Source organism: Anticarsia gemmatalis, chromosome 7, assembly GCF_050436995.1.
Source record: "Anticarsia gemmatalis isolate Benzon Research Colony breed Stoneville strain chromosome 7, ilAntGemm2 primary, whole genome shotgun sequence".
Taxonomy (NCBI): Eukaryota; Metazoa; Arthropoda; class Insecta; order Lepidoptera; family Erebidae; genus Anticarsia; species Anticarsia gemmatalis.
Genome location: NC_134751.1, coordinates 4069502 through 4090344, shown reverse-complemented (window position 1 = coordinate 4090344; position 20843 = coordinate 4069502). Strand labels below are relative to the sequence as shown.

Sequence of the window (20843 nt, the reverse complement as noted above, 5' to 3'; positions counted from 1 at the left end):
ATAATGATTATAAATATTTATGAACATAATGTTTAGGGAGACTGAGAAAAAAAAAGTTTGATACAACTTAAACTTACCTCATAATCATCCTAGATTGTATCTGAGCAGTCTTTTCGTGTGTTTTAATATTAGTCTCTAATCTCGAACATTCCTTACACTTGCTCTCAAGTTGTTCTTTTAAATCCATATTTTGTTTTAGCAAGGATTTCGCCTCAGCGCTCAAGTTCTCTATCACTGTACTATTTTCCTTTACAGATTCTCGTAGAACTAAGATATCGGATGTCATTTTATCTAGATCTGTATTGTTCTTCTTAATAGTTTCATCAGATTTCATCAACAGTTCTGCGTATGATTGTTTTTCTTTAATAATTATATCATTGACAGATTTCAAGTTCGATATTTCTTCTTGTAACCTACTCACAGTTTCTTTTACTTCTGCCATCTCAGTAAATTGTTTTTCAAGTTCTGCTAAATATTTATCTTTAATAACAATGACCTCTTTTAACTCACTGACATCTTTAGACAGAGTTGATATTTTAGTTAGGTGTTCTTCGGTAACCGCTAAACTACTGTGATAGAGTTTATTTAAATCTTCGTGTGAAGTTTGTAATGCTAGTAATGTATTTTCTTTGTTGATTAAATCTAATGTGACGGCGTTATTGATATCTTGCAATCTGTCGCAGCGTTTTTTGGATAAGTCTATTTCATTTTCGTATTCTTTAGTCAGGGAATCCTTTATGTCTTGTATGAGAGTATGCTTATCAGTTTCGATATGTTTGCTTTGGCTCACCAAAAGCTCAAATAATATATTGATATTTGTATTTAACGGCAAATTCGAGTCAACATTTTCAGACTTGACTATATGACATTCAATTAGCCTTTGATAACCGCGGTCAATCGTGTCTTTGAGTTCTTTTTCCCTCTTAACTATGTCAAGCGTGACTGCGCTTGTTATTTCATCAATTTTCTCTTTTTGTGCTTTGAGTAAGTTGTACTCATTTTCTTTGGCAGAATACTGAGTCTTCATATCTGTCAAATTGCTGTTCACAGAGTCTAACTCTGTGGTTAGAGTTTTTATTTGTTCTTGCAACTCATTGTACTTGCTCATCATTTGCGATAAAACCGATTCATTATTATTAACGATGTGATTGATTAGAGATTCTAAAGTTGTGACGATGCACATACTAAATGTGCTATCTAATAAAGCCAAGTTCTCCTTGAATATATTAATAACCTTGTTATAATCTGTACTGGTATTTAATGTTTCATTAACTGCGTTTATGTTATCTCTTATCTGTGACAATGTGTTTGAAGAAGTCCTGTCATCATCGTGCTTTTCGTCTAACTCCTTAGTTACACTCAATAGTTTTTCTACTAAATTATCATGTTTACTTTGTAATGAGCATTTTGCATCTTCATAGTCTCTGAGTTTATTTGTTAAATTCTCTACTTCATTCCCATGCTTGGTGATAAGATTTTCATAAAGTAATCTCATTATTTCGATAATTTTCGTGTCTTGGCTCAAATTGTCTTTTTGTGCGTTGGTTTTTTCAACGTAATAGTTGAAGCAATCTATTTTATCAAGGTTATAAATATGCGAAGAATGTTCTTCAGAAATATCAGGCATAGTGCACTTGTTTGATTGAGGACTAGTTACTCCAGCAAACATATAAATATTACCCTCCGTTAAACTTTCATCTAAATCCATTGAGAGATTGCTTCGTTCTAAATGGTTTTTAATAGTGACCACGTCTTCTGTGAGTTCCTTGCAATCTTCCCTGCCAGCATGTAATTCGCTTTGCAGTGTACATATCTTATTGTATCTAGATGACGTATCTGAATCACTGAGACTCCTGTTCAATTTTGTGTGTTTTTGTGTCGCTGTACTTTGCATTGCTTGTATAAGATCGTCTTTTATTATACACTGAGAACAAATCTTATCCACCTTCATTTCATCAAATTCTTTAAATTGTTCCCGATTATTATATTGTTCTACAAGCTCCAAGTTCTTTTGCTTTAAATCATTCAGTTCTTTATTTAGGTTGTCTGTTTCCGAGATATAGTCCATCGCTTGATTTGATATTGTGTCGTTTTCTTCTTGCAAACTTTTCAATTCTTTATTTTTTAGACTTATTGTATGATTTAATTTAGCAATTTCTTGCTTTTGGCTAGTTAATTCTTTTTCAAAAATACTTATCTTTTTTATAAGTGCATCCGTTGAAGGTGTTTCCAGTATGAGGTTATTATACTTATGCTCTAACTCAACATTAAGCGAGATATTCTTATTTAATTCTCCGGTTACGGTTTTGAGTTCTTCAATTAATTTATCTTGTGAACATTTCAATTCAGCTAATTCTTTGCATTTTGGACATTCGTTGTTAGTTGCGTTGTTGTATTTATTAATATTGTCTAAAGAATCGCCATTTTTAATAGGACTGGTTTGTGCATCGGCTGTAGATATTTTGGTACTTGAATAGTTATCAATTATTTTGCTAAGTTTAATATTTTCTTCCTTTAACAAAGACAATTTTTCAAGCAACTTTTCATTGTCATGACTCAAAATTTCCATTTTATTATGTACGTTGTCATCTATCATTGTATTCAATTCATTTGTTTGACAAGAGGCTTCGCTGTAATACTGTGTCATATCTAAACAGGTTTGGTCGTTATCTCCGATCAAAGTGTTGTCTGCAGCCGTAGTGAGCGTGATATTTGTGTCTAACATCAATAGATCTCCGTCTAGGGTAGATTCATTTTTAAAGTTAGGTAGTGCTGCACTGCTATCCAGCACGTCAGGCAGAGAATATCTTTTGAAGCTGAGATTTTGTTGATCGCACACAGACGAATCTCCTTTTAATAATGTCATTAGACTACTTAATTGCTTTTTAAAGTCCGGTATATCTCTTTGGCATACGTTATGGAATCGCTTATGATGGTGTTGAAGTACTTTTACTTGTGATTTTAATGATTTGTTCTCAGCGTAAGTGGTAGCTGTTAAGATTGACAAGTTAGTCTTATGGTGGACTATTTTCTTTTGCAACTCTTGCGCTGGCTCTAAAAGAAGCTTGATTTCGTTACGTGCTACTTCTTGGTCTTCTATCAAATGTTGATTTACAGTCTCCATTTGGTATAAAAGATCCATAATTTTTGAATTTTCCTCTTTGGCAATTTTTAGTTGCAATAGTAGTTCATTACATTTACACGTGCTTACTTCAGACAGACTGTCACTCTCGATATTTAAGCTTGTATTTGATTTAGATTCACTGTCCTTTGGTTCCACTAAGTCTACTATTTTATTGCAGCATATTGTAAGAAGGCTGGGCGGTGAAGATATATCTATATTTGTATTCAGATCTAGGGCCTTTTTGTAAGTTCCTGTGTATTGAGTATCATTATTTTTAGTATCTAGCGATAACTCAGAATGATTCTTGAGATCCCCTCCACGAGACTTAAGTTTCTCATTTTCTAGTTTCAGTTCGTCCATTTGATTTTTCATAATTTCGTCGAAATCTTTAAACTGATTTTTCAATTCTCTCAATTTGTTTTCCATTGTTGTTAATTCCGTTACTTTTGTTTCTAATTCTATACGGACTTCTTGTAAAAGTTCTTGACTTCCCATCAAATCTCGACTTAGTTTTTCATTGATATTTTCGTTTAATTTTATTTCTGATGATAACTCACTATTTTCCTGATCAATGACAGTGATTTTTTGCATAAGCTCGACATTTTTTTGTGTCAGCTCCGCGATTTCCTCTTTGGCTTTGACTAATACATTACTAATTTCTTTACTATCATCGTCTGCATTTTTCAAGTTGATAAATGTGACGTGACTCGCTATTGTTTCTAATGTGAGAAGAATCTGTTCATATACTTTACCAGTATCATTTTTTGGTGTAATTTCACGGTCGAAGCTGCCTATGATTTCAGTGGTCTTTTTAAAGATATTGGCCATTGAATCATGTTTATTTTTTTGTTCTGCTATGAGCTGTTCCTTGAGAACGTTCAATTCAGAAGTCTTTTCTTTGACATAGATTTCTATGTCATTTAGTTTCTCAGTAATCAAAGCAATAGAGTTGTCTTTGTCTCGCAAAATCTGCTCAAATTCTTGTTGTTTTGTGTCTCGGCTCACCATTTCCAGATTCCGCAATTCAATAGCTTCATTCAATTTGGCTTCTAAATTGTTATTAGTAAAATTTTTCTCATCTAACTCTTTGCGAACCTTTTCCAAGTCTTTGTCTAACTGATCTAGGGTACGATTAAAACCTTCTTTTTCCTGTTTGTAATAATTTTGATCTTTAATGAAATCATCTAATTGTTGTTGCAATATCGCTATTTCAGACTTGTGTTTCATTTCTAATTCTTCTAACTTAGTTTTTAAGTCGTTATTAATATTCCTAGTGTCTTCTTTTTCTGTGGTTACAGCGTAAGCAGCAGTTTCTAGAGAATTCAAAGTATCACTTAAAGCACTAAATATACTAACAAAGTTATCGATAAGTTCTGGTACTTCTTGCATATTGCCTGATAAAGTACCGAGGATTGTTTGTGACTTAAGGACAGCGGCTTTAGCTTTCACTAAGTTTTCTTGGGATTCCATTTTTTCTACGTTGAGAGATAATATAAAATCGTCTTTTTGATTGCATTTCTCTGTCAGATCGGTTATTTTACTAGTAAGCTGTTCAACATGTTGTATAAACTCATTATTTTTGCTGGCTAATCCTAAAGTTAATCTACTATTTTCTTCTTTTAAAGTATCTATGTACACAGTGTTTTCGACACAAATCTTTTCTAATTCACCGTTCTTACTTTCGATGTCGGCCAATCTGTCTAAAAGTTGTTGTTCAACAGTCTTGTGATCATTATTTTCATGAATTAACTTATTAATCGTTACTATGTTTTCATTAATTTGCTTCTTTAAATGTTCCACTTCTGAATTCAGTTTATTAATGAGTTCTGTTTTGGTTTCAAGCTGTATTAATGCCTCGTTATTATCCGCCGGGACATTAGTATCTTTACTCTTTAGTTCCGCAATCTTCTTATTTCGTACATCAAGAGCGTTTTTGACCGATTGTATAATATTCATAATATTTTCATTATTAGCTACGAACTGTTCTTCGTTACTGACTAAAGTCTGTATTACGCCGTCTCCAATATTAACAGTAGATAAACGTTGCAACTCTTGTATAGCGCTATTATATGATTCTATATCTTTATGAGCGATATCTAAGTTAGATTTTTGATTACTAATCGTGGAATTTAAGGAATCTATCGTGGACTTGAGTAAGGCGTTCTCATTTTCCATATTACTAAGTTTTTCTTGAAAAGTCGACACAGTCTGTTCGAGCTCTTGTGTGAGGTTTTCTAACGAAGCTATTTTTTGTTGATGCGAGAAGAGATTGGCCTCCAATTCTACAACATGTTGGTTTCTAGCAACTAGTTGTTGTTGCGTGTCTGTTACTATATTGTTTATCACCTCATCCTCTGGGTTAACCATACTGTTTTCATTATCACTATTAACAAGGGAAATATCTTTAGACATATCCATAAAGTTCATGTCTTTTTCAAATGTCCGGGACAATATTTTACCTAGAAAGTGATAAAAAAATAAACAAAAATATATGCTATGAGATAAACAAGACGGAATGCTAGTTTCAAGTTAGTAACCACTGGTGGCTGATTTTACGACGTTCGTTTTACTTGTATAGGAACAGCACTATTACAATGGCAACAACGTAACAAGTACCCTCGTATCAAGTAGTGTTCACTAGAATTGTCAACAGCTTTAGTGATACTACGTTACCTATCTCTCTAAAAAGACAATTCTTGTACAAAATCCGTTTCGCCCATATATTGAAAAACAAGCAGAACTATTAAAAAATGATGATAAGGAAGTTGATACTTTGGATATTATGGAGCTCCGTAACTTTAACTATCGGATATCCGAAATGATGGTATAAGTTTCGTAAAGCCGGCAGTCTAAATGTATTACCTATTAGCATTTTCACTTAAACGACTCTTTCAACATCTTATATATTTATCCGAAATAAATGCATATTCAAAGTAATTGTATATTTGTAACCATATCCTTATTTTATATAATGCTATAAATGTATCTGTATCTATGATCCGAAACTTCATATCCATACCACAACTTGATACTTACCAATATCTTCGGGTTTCTTAACTTTCAATTCTTCTAATAATGATAATAATTCTTCTTCTCTGAGTTTCGCTTTGTTCTTAAGAGTCTCGTAGCTCACTTCCCAATCGGTCAATCTCGTGTTGTAATTTTCACATTGCGTTTCAAGATCGACCTTGATAAAAATACAAGTATGGATTACTAGCTGACCCGGCAAACGTTGTTTTGCCATATAAATAAAGAAAAATAGTGTCACTTAGAGGTATGAAAAGTAGATATCGGCCGATTCTCAGACCTACTCAACATGCTCACAAAATTTCATGAAAATCGGTCAAGCTGTTTCGGAAGTGTACGGTAACTAACATTGCGACATGGAAATTTTATATATAAGATTTTAATATATATTTTTGCTTTTGCTACATTCATAGTATAATACTTGTAGACCCGCGAAGCTCCGCTCGCGTAGAAGTTAGGCAAAATAGAAGTTGACTTTCAACCCCTACTTTAACCCGCACGACTTTCTAAAAGCGCATATATTTTTTGAAGACTGTTGTTCATTAGTTAGAAGTGTGATGATGAACAAAATACTATATATCAACATGTAATTCCCATATTCTTATAATAATCTTGAGTAAACCAAAATACTTGAATAACTCACCTTGGCATCACATAGAGCTTTAAGTTCATTTTCATTTTTCTTAATTTTTGTCTTCAACACATCATTTTCTAAGTCTTTTTCTTTACTTCGTTTATTTAATAGTTCAATTTCATCTCGTAACTGAGCTATCATAGTCGAATTCTGTTCTAATTTCTCCATCAGTTCCACCTAAAATTGTTGAACGTTTCACGTCATTGTATTAAAAGTAAGTCGTCTGTCTGTATGATGTTCAACTATCAGAACAAATATTGAAATAGAAGTTTACAAAACATAAAATTATTATAAAATAGCGGCAATATATTCAACAAAACTTAATCCAAGAATTCAAGTCTATTTTCGAGTTTAATTATAACAAAGTTAATCACTGTTTAATATTTCACTTTGGTATTTAATTAAAAAAATCAAACTCTCATTCAGCCCTCAACACAAGCAGAAACATCACTCACCGCACTTGGCGAGAATATTTTCTCTCTTTCAGTCAGTTCCACTATGTCTTTTAAATTCCTTTCAGCTATCTTTGCATTTTTCCTAAGTATACATGGTGGTGTTTTTGACGAACCTGTAAAGTGAACGCGATATTGGTAAATAGATAAGAGATTTTTTTATTTTTTGTAAACAGATTATTTTTAAGGCTTGCTACACACATATTCGGTTTGGCATTAATCGACCTATCCGGGCGACACACCCAAATATGTAAAGATGAATGTTCGGAAAAATGCCGCTGGACATCGCCGCACTTAAATGTTTAAATCAAATTACGACGATCAGACCTGAAGGAACTATCCAATCAGCACAAGCTGGTCAAGTGCAGTAACTGCATCGAGTCGACTTTGTTGTTCGACAAATATTGCCGAATCGAATCAGCATAGCAAGCCTAAGTGTAACAGTAATATAAATGTATATATAAATTTACCATAACATTTGTGAATCGGAGAACACGTTTCGTTGTCAACGTGCAACGAATCGTCGTCGCTATCTGTGTGAAAAACAAATGTGTTATCTAATTAGAAATCTTTGAATATATCAGTGTTACTGCTACATTGCTCTGATAATTCATGGATAAGATAATTGCGTAATCGTATTTTGTTTTAGGCGAACGGTTCTACGATAAAAAAACATGAATGAATTTGAAATGGAAAGTAAACTGTTATTATCTGTAACTGAATAATATGCACGGTTAAGGAAACAAAGTTTTTCTAAAATATGGCCATTTCATTTTATTGCATTGCAAGATTAATTTTAATAAGCTTTAAGTTAATAAATAATATGCGTAAGAGATTTTTTGCGTAATAAACTATTAACAAAAGCTGAAAACAGCTCAAAGATTGAACTACTGACCGAGTTCGATGACGTCATCGTGAAGGTGAACGTTATGATGCGGCGGCGGGGTAATGAGCCGCGCGGGCTCCTCCGGCACGCTCGCCAACTTGTTGGACGTCTGAATCGGCACGAACTCAGAGGCATTGGAAATCGACAATGGGCTGTAAAAATCAAACCTCGTTTTTTTAAATGTCTGTCAGGGCGGCTACTATAATCTAACAAAAACGAAACATCGCACAAAATTTCGTATAATCGTAAAATTATGTAATTAATTTCCCAACTCCGTTGAATGACGTTACTTATTCTATACTATCGCGAATTATTCGTGTTAGTATAGAATAAAAATCTATTTAGATATTTAATAGTCACCGAACTGCGAAATTGTGAAGAAGTTCGAACGAAACATAGTAGAGGCCTACTATGTTTCGGTAATCTGAAGTTTCTTACTGATTCGGATATTGATCCGGAGCTATCATACTGTTATTGTATGTCTATTAAACTTACTTGTACTTCAAACTGGGCGTACAGAACTTGGGCACGCTAAGTCTTGTAGGCTCTTCTTCTATAGTCGACACGGTGGTATGTATAGTCACTCTTCGCTGTTGCTTTCGCTTTTGTATCAAGTCAATGCTACGTTGTTGAGCGAAACCATTCAGAATTAGCCGTTGTAATGCCGTTATCTGCTTTTGTAAATTGTAATTGTCTTGCTGAAAATAAAACATTTAATATTAATTTCTATTAATAAAAAAAAATCACCGAAATGCATACGCGCATTACTTTCGAGCGACCAAACTAAATTGGATAATCTTTTTTTTAATACGTTCGCCTGTAGAGACAAGATTTAAATGGGATCGATGGGATCAACATTTCCACGGGAATTGAACCAACGGCATAAAATTGTAGGTACTATACCCGAACGAAGGCGGCCGAGTCCGTTAGTAATATTATAAATGCGAAAGATTGTGAAAATCTATGTCACATACGCATAAACATAAAGGAGTCAGGAAGGATTAAGATCAAACTTTACAGTTATACAGCTTAGATACCCTAAAAATACATGCACATATCATATTGGTGATGCCTTGCAAAATGGTCGGGTGTGTAGTATTCGGTCCGTATGTATGACAAAATGTATGAATGGAAATGAAGCAAGGGAAATTTGTTAAAGGATCGTACCAAGTGGCGTTCAGTGGTATCTGCCTATTATGTAAGCCACCGGTAACGGTAATTATATAAAACTTCCGCGCGGACGTGGTAAATGCTGACTTATGCTTTGGAATGGAGAGCGAACAACGCAGGCGGGGCGCGGGGAGGGTGATCCCTGAAGTATTCCTAAAAAAATGTATAGTTGTTAAACCTATCAAAAGCAACGAAATTTGATTCAAGAAGCCAAGTTGAATTCAAAACCGACATGGGTAGATTAAGTAAGTTTCGAGATCTTTTTTAAACCACCCAGAGGGAGTAGCCCCGCGAGGCCGGGCTCCGGCGATATTTTCAAACTCTAATTAATGTAATATTCGTCTCTTTTAGTATTGTTTGTAACCAAATTTTATTACAGTTAAGAATAGCCATGCTTTTATTTTAATAAACATTTGATTGCGATGTTTAATTTCATTATTTACTACATTTAGTAAAGGGGTATGGTATATGGTAGTGTTATATAATTGCCGGTAAATGAGAATAATTCGAGAGTTTTTACAACCTTTACCACGAGCCCCGGTTTAGGTATCATAATAACCGCACCATCCACATTTACCCTAACATATATAACATTATTATTATTTTTGTAGCTACGTTCCTACTTTAAGCAAATATAACGCGGGCGCACGTTCCTGCTAGTTTCTGCATAAATTAACCGAATACTCCATTAGAATAGATGGACATTTGAAACCAAATGTGTGTGTATGATTTATGTGAGTATTACCTACCTCTAAGTTCTTCTTGCTTTCCAACTGAGCTTGAAGACTTGACATTTCTTTAGTGAGGCGTTGAATCATAGTGCGGTCTGTAGCAACCGCGTTCACCTCAGGCTTATTCTTTATGGCTTTGGCTCGGTTCGCAAATCTATAAAATATAATTTATTTTAAAGAACTGGCTTTTGGCTATGGGATATCCCAGTCTTTCCCAAAGTGGGCGATAACGCCCCCTTGTGGGTGATGGAGATCTAGAGGGGGGCGGTGAGGGGCTCAGAAAAAAATGAGGGGCGCTGAAGAGATTTACGGGGCGATATGAAACTTCAGTTACTTCTTATTTTAAAATTAATTGAAATTAAAATTCTCACACGAACAAGTACACAATATCCATTTTTAGTTCACATTTTTATCCTATTTTGTTGTATGAATATAAACGTTCGCAACGCTATTTATATCTTAATTAAGATATTTAGTCAGGTATCAAACACTAAAGAATATTCGTATCTTCAAGTGTCGCAAGTGAGGTTCCCACCTCCGAAGACACAAAACGAACGCACGATTAATGTAGGTACCTAATCTATCTCTCTGGTAAAAAAAGTCTTGTTTAAAAGATAGGTTTAATTAATCTCCAGGCGAAACTAATACATACGTTATTGAGGTTTATAAGGTGAAAAATAAATGGGGGCGCTACAAAATAACTGATTTTGAAAGTGGGCGTCAGATGAAAATAGTTTGGGAACCTCTGGGATATCCCATAGCCAAAAGTACTCGAACAATATAAATAAAACCGTTTACAATGTGCTGTAATATAATATATCATATTACTTCTCGCGACTGTTGTTTACACTGTTACTCAAGTTGTAGTAATATATATACAACTTAGTTAAAAGTCTGCTTTATATCATTCATGTCCGTATAAATGGTCAGGTGGATAAATGAAGCAAATGACTCACTGTAAGGTGGAGATAGTTTCTTCTACGGCCGCCGGAGTAACTGCACATATGATACTCGTCTTAGCGTTGCCTCCCAACGAGTTCTGCAGGATACGCGTTAGTTTACTGTCGCGGTAATTTGCATATCTGAAAAATAAAATTATGTAAGGGACGGGTTGGGGACTTGGCACGCCGCCGTCAAGAAATGTATTGAAAATTTTTTAGTCATGCAAGGTTCCATCACGATGTTATCTTTTACCGTTAGAGCAAGTGATAAATATTTCTAATACAAACATAGCTTCGAAGAGTCATTGGTGTGTTGTCTCGAGTTCGTACCATCGACCACTTGAGTGGGAGGTGCAAAGTTATACCACTCGGCTATCACTGCATCTTCTTTCTTATTTTTCTCTTATATAACCAAAATAACGTGGTCTGAGCATTTTAGATGAACCTTCTACCAACACAAGTTTAATATTTTTTCGTTAACCCAATCCCCAAGTACCCAATTACTAACTATCAATCTATAACTAAATGTTATGCAATGGTATTGTCAGCAACAAGACCAAGCTTTCAGGTTTAGTATTCAACTACGATAAGTTCAATAGACTAACTTATTAGGGTCTTCAGAGAGTTGTTTGATGACAAGTGCCAGTGCAGAGAGTGACTTGTTGATATGTGTTCCCTCTTTGAATCGTATGCCGGTGGCCCCGGTCTGGCCGGCGCGCTCCGAGCCGGCGAGGTCTACCAAGTTTAGTTGCGACACGTTCACACATCCTCCTTCGTTATCACCTTCTATGTGCTCTCGAGATTCAATTGTCTGCAAGCAAATGAATAATACATGCATTTATAGAATAGCCGTTTGCTGACGTGTATGATATAAATATATGGCGCAGTGGTTTAGGTCGTCACGCCGCTACCGTTGCGTCGAAAGGTCTTGAGTTCAATTCCCACACGGAACAATCACTTGTAAGATCTACAAATAATTGTTTCGGGCCTGGTTGTACTTTGTGTCCATTGTTTGTATGTTTGTAAACGTCTCCGCAACACAAGAGCAATTCTTAGTGCGGGAGCTGTCTTTTGAAAAGAAAGATTTACATACATAACATCACGCCTGTTGTACCCGAAGTTGTAGGCAGGGGCGTATGAATGGCATTTACAGGGCGCGTTAAGAAACTCCGGGCTACTATTGGAAACATTACCGACTGCGTCACTACCGTAGGCGTAGCTCATTACGAAATATCTCTATGGCCATTGACCATAAAAAGCTCACAATAACAAGTTGAATGTGTCTTCCTAGTCCCACGCATTGTCAACAAATTAAGAAAAAATATTACAATGTTTAATGTGTACACTAGATTAGAAGTAGCTATTGCTGTATGTCATAAAGGCGTATTCATAGTTTATTATTGACATTGAATGCTACCATTTTACTTTGAATAATTAAGAAATAAATTCTAATATAATATAGAAAACATTATTTAAATTGATATTACTTAATTGCTACTTAAATATTAACAGTTGATGATAGTAAAGCCCTAGGAGACACAGAGGTCAACAGCCTGTTTTTTAAACGGAAAAAATCGTGAGATAAAAACTTAAGACTAACTTTATATCCCGAGTTGGGTTTCGTACCGATGCGCCACCGAGGTATTCATGACTTTTCATGTATGTGATATAGAAAAGTTTGCTCATTATCGACATAATCGACTCAAAGCAATGACTGTACTTGTTCAGCTTGAACCGATCGGGTAGTTCCTTCAGGTCCGATCGTCACTAGTAGTATTTTCCCCGAACATTCATCTACACATACTCGGTTTTGCCGCCTGGCTGGGCTGATTAATGCCGAACCTAATATGTGTGTAGCAAACCTGACATAAGACAAGTAAGAATTACTTACAATTTGGAATATCGAATGGGATCTGCTACTCTGTTCATTCATGTTTGTGGCACCTTTTTGTCTGTTTGCTTCACCCTGTAAAACAGTAAAAATTGTGAATATTCAATGAGTGTGCAACTCCCTTGCGTTCAAAGTTAAACTTCAGAACTGATTTTGATGTAATTTAGCATGGATATAGCTGAAATTCTGGGTCAAAAATAGGCAACTCTTTTTAATAGATCGCGACCAGTTTGCTAAAATAGGGGGTTTCATCACATACGCGAGTGGCGGGTGGATGTGGATTAGATTGTAATTCTATTATTGGCTATACAGGTCCTAAAGTTTTTGTATTTATTCATCATAAATCAGTCACACCTTCAAAATACTGTACCACTGTAACAGAGGCAATATTTTAAACAATGAAAATGTCAATGCCAAGTCAGCATTATTGCTGTATGCTCATATTAAACAATACAATGAAACACTGAGAATATTTCTCGGAAACAAACAACGGTATGAAAAACATACATATTTGAAGGTTGATAAAAAAATTAAAACATGAACAATGTAGGTATCACTTTCTGACCAAAGAGGTTGAACTAATCATAATGCATTTTAGACATAAAGAGAGTAAAGACCAGGGATCAAACAAAGCCTACTCTTACATGCAAAGAAAGAGATGGGTACATCTAGACATAAGTATTTCTCAAATTAAGTAGTGTTACAAGTTAAAGGATATAAACTACAATTATGATACCAACGTCTTTCATAGCTTCCAAAACTTCTTCAGGTGAGGATGTGACCTTTTCAGTAGCATCAACTTTGATTCCCTGTAAAGTCTCATGGACCTTTATATCCTTTTTTTCAACATTCAGCAGGTCCTTCACAGTTTCATTGTATATCTCTATGTATGATACCCTGAAAAGTAATATGTGACATCATTATCTCTTAGCCTCAACTCAAGAAATTTGTTTCCATCTAAATGTATCAGTGTAATTGTGTATAAGACTTAGACCCATAGTCTGACAATCTAGCAGAGTCTTGTACGATTAAGGCTGTGGCTAGAGCAATACAACATTTAGAATCCAGAGCATCAGTGACCCACATGTCTGTGGCTGCAGCTGATGGTGGCCTATCTGATATAACTACATCAACTCTATTTTGGAACGCCTCTTCACTGTTGTTGGAATATGATAATGTGAATGGCAAATCCAGGATTTCAGAATAGTGTGTTTTGTTTTGCATTGATCAATTGTCATGTCCCAAATATAAGCACCTGTTAAAATCAAAAGTATGACCTAGGCCTACTTTAGTCAGCAGCTGTTTACTTAAGCTTGCCTTAAGTTTTTGAAAGCAAGAAAAAACATTGTTTTTGGCAAAGATCTGTGCTTTAGATATTCACAGACTAAGAATCAATTGGTTATGTGGTATATATATTTATTCAGACAATTTCTAACTACCGCTGAGTATAAACAACCCCCTCAGTATGACATGTAAAATCTTTCGCAAAAAGGCATTTTAAGACTATCTCTCTATCTAAATACACTTACTAAAAGTCAACTCTCAGGTTGGGAGGAGATCTTTGCTCAGCAGTGGGACAGTTACAGGTTAAAACAAAAGTCTTTTTAAGGCAAGGCTGCAGTCCGAAGACCACAAGTAAAGAAACTATTGTAGTTTAATTATATCCCTGGTCGTTGCCTATTATACCCCTATGAGAGGTGTGATTTTATGTATATATGTTACTGTAAAAGCCCGGACTGTGGTAAATCCTAAGATTTTCCGATATATCCTAAGATTTACCAACTCTCAATGGTAAAAGTCCGAACAATTATTTTATTTCGAACTTTTACCCCTATTTACTTGGTAAATCTTAGGATATACCTCAAGGGCAGGTAAATGTAGCTAATATAAAATAATTTTACAGTTATAAAGAAGGAGTTTTGGGCAAACCGACATGGGTAGGTTAGGTTAGAAGGCTGAGGTGGGAGCGAGCGTAGCGAAGCTCCCACCTCAGCCTTCGTGGTTATTTTTTTTTAAACCACCCAGAAGGAGGAGCCCCGCTTCGCGGGGCTCCGGCGACATCTTCAAACTCTCATTATAACTATATTACGGCATATAATTATATCCCTAGCAATATCTTTATATTACGGCTCAAACACGTCATGATAATCAACTTTTACCGTTTCGTTATGTAAATCCTAAGATTTGCCAATTAAATGGTGGTAAAAGTTCGAAATAAAAGAACGTTCGGACTTTTACCATTGAGAGTTGGTAAATCTTAGGTTTGACCGGAAAATCTTAAGATATACCACAGTTCGGGCTTTTACAGTAACATATATACATCTATTTTGACATTATCAGTGAAATCTCATGTATAGACGATGACATATTAACCTATGTACATACTAAGTAGTTGTGAGTGAGTGTAATATTTCAAAGAGAAAGGAAAAGTATGCACTGATCAAGTTACATAGCATTCTGCAGTATCTACCTACCTACATGTAATGATATGGTTTATGCAGCATTACAGACATAACATAAACTAAATAATTTTACAGCAAACATGAGAGTATAATATGCTGCACTTACCATGATTAAATTATCACAATGTAATCATAATGATTTATGTAGTGTTATGCTCAAATTTTACTTAAAACCTAATTGGATTTTCTGTATAATAGTGAAAATGAAAGTGCTAATAAAATGATACAAGTTAATAGTCTGACTTTTTAAAGCATAAGTAGGTATGTCAAATTAAAAAATAAAATACTTTTCTAAGAATAGAACGCATGTTTAAATATAATTGATGTGCATACATAAATTATAAAACACTTTCTTTTGTGCTTATCTTAATGATAACAAAATCTATTTCATAAAAAATCTGATCTTTACATAACTTGGCTGCAGCCTTCAAATTGTTTGAATATAATGTTTACTCACCATTTATTCAAGAAATTATGGGCTGTTCACTAGTAAGAATACTACTAGGTATAATGAATATGGGTAAACTATATAACTATATGATATGATTATGACTCGCTCTGCTTACATTGAATATTTTGTAAAAAAAAAAATGAAATACAAGTCTTGAGCTTCGAGTGCTTTACCTGGTAAAGGTAATCATGCATTTAAAGTAAAGATTTTACCTCACTAAGAAATCTCGACCTGGAACATTTTTAATGATCTCAAACAAATTGAGTACAGCCAGTGGAATTATTCCTGGAGAACTGTCAGTTCCAGTCATGGTGTACGTTTTGCCGGAAGAAGTCTGTCCATATGCAAATATTGTGCCGTTGAAGCCTGCCGTGGCGGCTTCGACAATCGGCTTTGCAATGTCATTGTAAACATCAGATGTCTTCGTATCTTTGTCGTATACTTTGTCTGAAAAACATTTCGAAAGTCGTTAACATGCACAGCCTTCGATTTAGTGACGTATGTGCACAGACCCACTTGCTCATTAGAATCACAATAGTTTTCGCACGCAATTTGATAACCCCCAATTGCAAAGTTTCACTCACCGAATGTGAAAGATTGTCCATTATCCTTGCCATTCTGGTCGAGCTGATATAGCGTGTTATTCTTAACCCGCCACTGGTAAGAATGTTTCTCTTCTATTTCACGTGAAATTAGAGGTCTAACTTTGACAACTACTTTTATATTGTCACTCATTTTCTATCATTATTTAACTACAATTCAGAATATGTGTCGAACATTAAACAATGTAGACTCGAAAATTTTGCACAAATAACATTTTTTCGATATGCCGTATAATACAAAGAGCGCGACGCGTTGAAAACAAAACGTAAACAGAACACTAAAATAACCGACATACGATTTCAAACTGAAAAAATAGAATTAGAATTAGTGCTGTGCCTCTATGCGTTTTTCAAAAACTTACCACAGATTGCTACTAATTAAATGTCTTCTTTGTAGTATGTACGCAGCTACGACTACGTAGGTAAGTTACATCTATTGTATTCATTTATTCAATTTCAATGAAATTAAGCACACATTCGGTAGCTAATGTGGCTATAATAACTCTAGATTCAATTCTGTAATTTTGTTTTTTGTTTTAGAATACAAAATACACATAGGTAAATATAAAATAGGCTGGTAGGTACCTACTTACTTAACTATCTAATTGTGTACATAGTGTAGTACTTACTAGGTAAAATAAGTTTAGTAGATACTTTAAATGATTAAATTGCAATGGTGAACTATATACCTATATTATGTTGTTCATAGTTCGCATTTATTTTACATCACTAGCTGTCAGCAACTGTCAAGCTAGATGATTAGATGTCATTGTCATCCAATTCATTCACGTCGTGTGTTTTTGTCCTTTTTGTACATTTTGAGGTTATGTTGTGTTGTTGCATGTGAATACTTGAAGCAGTTAAGCAAAATATAGAAGGATCCATAAATTAAAATGCAACACGACGACGTAAGTACAAAACTAATTTATACGGTTTTTATTCTTGCATATTGCATTATGTGGTATAACATGTTGTTTTTTTTTTAGGTTGTGTGGGCTATCATCAACAAAACACATTGCTCTCATAAAGTAACGTAAGTTTAGTTTATACGGAATAAGAATATAATTAAACCATAAGTTTAAAATTTAAACCATTTCTTTTTGTAATATTTTAGCACAAAAACTCAACAATTCTGTCGAAATGAATTCAACCTCACTGGTCTATGCACTCGGGCTTCATGCCCCCTCGCCAACAGTAAATATGCTACAATCAGAGAAGAAAATGGTATTATTTACTTATACATGAAGACTGCGGAACGGTGAGATATGGTTACAAAAGACGAGATATGTATTATTTTAACAACTGCCAACAGGCTCTTTACTCCATTTTTTTTTCAGTGTAATGTTTCCTGCCAAGCAATGGGAGAAAGTTAAACTATCAAGAAACTTTGAGAAGGCTATATATCAAATAAATGAGAATCTTTTATATTGGCCTGCTTTTATCAAAGCAAAATGTAAACAAAGATTTGTTAAGATCACACAATACCTTATACGGATGAGAAAACTCAAATTGAGAAGGGTGTAAGTATAACAATATATAACAGAAGCTACTGTCCATGGTACAAACTTCAAAAAGAGTCAAAAATATAATATAAATATATAATAAAGAGTAATTTTTTTTTGGAATTATGGTACTGTCTTGTTAAAATTGTGTATTTGACTTTCATTTGCGTGTTGAGAAAATAATATAATCATAATTTACAGGAAAGAGTTGGTGCCAATACAGCGTAAGATTGAACGGCGAGAGAGAAGACGTGAAGAAAAGGCATTGGTTGCTGCTAGGATAGACAATGCTATTGAAAAACAACTGCTCGAGAGGCTGAAGAAGGGCACCGTAAGTAAAAGCACAAGTTTATTAGTAAATACTAAATAGTTACAATCAAAGCTTTAAAAAATACAATGTTGCACTGGATATAACTCTTGCTACACAAATATTCAGTTTGGCATTAACTGGCCAAGCTAGACTGTAAAATCGAATATGTTCACATAAAAGTTCAAGAAAATTTACGCACGGCATTGCGGCGCTGAATTAAAACTGAATTGTAACGATGAGAATCGAAGGAACTGCAAGATTGGCACAAGTCGAACAAATATAATAATTGCTTCGAGTCAGTTTTGTTATCAAAATATTGTCGAACACAATAAGCCTAAGACATCATAAAGTTAACTTAAATCTAGAGCAGACCAGGAGCATTTTATTTTACAAATCATAGCTTTCACTGAACAAATTTATAGCCATGTTTACTTTTCGGTAAAAAAATTGGGTTTGTGTGTATTTCTCTTAACTTGACTTTACAAGATTTTGCCTTTTTTAAATAATATGTGCCCAAATTAGAAATGAATAACCAAGTTCCAGGTTTCATTATAATTTGCTGGGAAATATTAAAAATTTTAAACTAGGTATATTGTGATGTGAAAATTATATCAAACATACATTTATTTACTTTGCTTGGCATTAGCACACAGGCTATTTCGTCTCATAGTTTCACTTGATATGAACATCAGAATTTCTTTTATTAATAAATTACTTACTTTTGCAGTACAACGATATTTACAATTTCCCGCAAATGGCGTTCGACGCGGCTCTCAAAGCTGAAGAGATATCAAGTGAGAGTGAGAAAGAAGATGAGGAGGAAGAAGAAAGGGAGACAGAAATGGAGCCAGAACTTGAGAGAGAGTTGGAGAGAACTGTCGAGCAGACTGACGAATTTGTTGAAGCTGACAGCGATATGGATACTGATGAGGTATAATAATTTCCTTCTCTTGAGTATTTTTCACATTGTAGTATCTAAGACCTTGTCGAGAAACTAGGCCCATAATATATCGCGCTTCCAAGCTACGCGCGAGTTCGAAACACGCTCGTAGCTCACGCTCCTTGTAGGCAGAATCACGGCGAATTCGCGTCTTCTGGGCAAGGTCTTAGTTTTGATAAAATTAAAGACCCTTAAATATTATAAATTAAAGTCAGTTGCCAGGGCATTTTGCCGCATCGACCGCATCATGATAAACTTAAAATCTACTTATCAGATGGTGAGGTCACATCAATTGATAGAGCAGTTCTCCATACACTTATAGATACACTTACAGGTTATTAAGTAACTTTGATCCAGGCGAAGCTGGGGCCCTTGTTAAAAAAAATGTAATGACTTTGTTATAGGACAGCGATTCTGGCAAGAGGGAGGATGCCTATGTTGGCAGCGATTTCGAATCAGAGACGTCGGACATAGAGGTAATTAAATTTTTTATCTTTTTTATCTTTTTGAAAAGACAACTCCCGCACTAAGAATTGCTCTTGTGTCGCGGGGACTTTTACAAACATACAAACAACGGATACAAAGCACAACCAGACCCGAAACAATTATTTGTGGATCGCACAAATAATTGCTCCGTGTGGGAATCGAACCCACGACCTCCCGATGCAGTGGTATCGGCGTGGTGACCTAAACCACTGCGCCACGGAGGCAGACCCGTGGCGCACATATGCATACATAATGTCGGCCTGGCCGATTTTAGCTACGGCGGGACAGTTTCATTGAAACCCGGCAACTGCGCAGGATTTTATTTATAGTGGCCAAGTGTGTGCACAAGATACAGGTACACTCTTCCTTTTACTCTCATAGTCCGGTGGGACGGCTAAACCGACACTACCAGGGAGAGGTCAGGCGCAAGACTGACGGCTTTACGTGCTCTCCAGGCAATCTCTGACAATTTTTTAACAGATAAATCAAAAAAGGCTTTTGGCTCGACCCGGGATTCGAACCCGAGACTTCTTGCATGGCACTCGCATACACACTACAGTCTAAAATATATTTGTGAATTAGACATGGTTGTCAAACTGAATAAGATTTAGATATTTACTTTCATCTATTAATTTTCTACCCATTTACAGTCCTATATCCCATTGCTGGGCAGAGACCTCCCCCTTTTATTCAACTAGCTCTCGCCTGATTTGCATGTCCAATTAATATCAAAGGCATTTGGATCGTCACACCAACGTTTTCACTCTTATAAGGTTTTGAAGCTGAAAGTGACATAACACAGTATCTACATATCTACACGACGTTTATCAGTAAGACATATATATTATATATTTTTTACAGGATATGGCTGAAAAGGTTATTCAGAAGAAGAAGCCACGCGTTGAGATCGAATATGAAACGGAACCAGTTGCTAGTGTGTCGAGAAAGAAAATAAAACACTGATTAATAATGTAATTATTTTATTGTCAACCTTATGAAATAAATATTATAAGAATATTGGAATAATTGTGCTTTAAAGTTGAAATATTGTACACCTGCTGGTGTCGTTTGCAAAATTAAATAATTAGTAGAATCCAATGTCAATTAATTTAATGCTAAAATATACAATATACATACATACATACATGGTAGGCAGAGACCAGAGAACGCCACTTGGTCGATCCTTACAATCTTTGCTAAAATATAAAAAAAGTATGGATATAAATAGATTTGA

General features: G+C 34.9%; 2 protein-coding genes across 2 annotated transcripts in view; one reads left to right on the top strand and one right to left on the bottom strand.

The window, feature by feature from the left end:
* LOC142974303 (uncharacterized) overlaps positions 1 to 16694 on the bottom strand; it is a 29302-nt gene extending 12608 nt beyond the window's left edge. Inside the window, exons 1-14 of the mRNA XM_076116547.1 lie at positions 16354 to 16694; positions 15982 to 16216; positions 13597 to 13753; positions 12857 to 12931; positions 11571 to 11776; positions 10981 to 11106; positions 10043 to 10178; positions 8619 to 8821; positions 8133 to 8275; positions 7708 to 7770; positions 7241 to 7353; positions 6795 to 6962; positions 6161 to 6311; positions 78 to 5583 (exon numbers count right to left, since the gene is read on the bottom strand). Coding sequence (XP_075972662.1) covers positions 78 to 5583; positions 6161 to 6311; positions 6795 to 6962; positions 7241 to 7353; positions 7708 to 7770; positions 8133 to 8275; positions 8619 to 8821; positions 10043 to 10178; positions 10981 to 11106; positions 11571 to 11776; positions 12857 to 12931; positions 13597 to 13753; positions 15982 to 16216; positions 16354 to 16504 — 7433 coding nt within the window. The 5' untranslated portion in view covers positions 16505 to 16694. The remainder of the gene's footprint in view (positions 1 to 77; positions 5584 to 6160; positions 6312 to 6794; positions 6963 to 7240; positions 7354 to 7707; positions 7771 to 8132; positions 8276 to 8618; positions 8822 to 10042; positions 10179 to 10980; positions 11107 to 11570; positions 11777 to 12856; positions 12932 to 13596; positions 13754 to 15981; positions 16217 to 16353) is intronic.
* Positions 16695 to 17125: 431 nt separating this feature from the next.
* Rbm13 (RNA-binding motif protein 13) lies at positions 17126 to 20579 on the top strand. Its single transcript, XM_076116546.1, has 8 exons — positions 17126 to 17279; positions 17358 to 17404; positions 17486 to 17629; positions 17709 to 17891; positions 18075 to 18204; positions 18911 to 19114; positions 19528 to 19599; positions 20471 to 20579. The coding sequence occupies exons 1-8, from the start codon at positions 17265 to 17267 to the stop codon at positions 20570 to 20572; spliced, it is 897 nt and encodes a 298-aa protein (XP_075972661.1). The 5' UTR covers positions 17126 to 17264; the 3' UTR covers positions 20573 to 20579.
* Positions 20580 to 20843: the final 264 nt, after the last annotated feature.

Excerpts from the sequence above, each read along its gene's own strand:
- Rbm13 (XM_076116546.1), top strand. Across the intron at positions 17,630-17,708 it reads TACATGAAGACTGCGGAACG|TGTAATGTTTCCTGCCAAGC; the intron begins GTGAGATATGGT and ends TTTTTTTTTCAG. Across the intron at positions 17,892-18,074 it reads AAACTCAAATTGAGAAGGGT|GAAAGAGTTGGTGCCAATAC; the intron begins GTAAGTATAACA and ends CATAATTTACAG.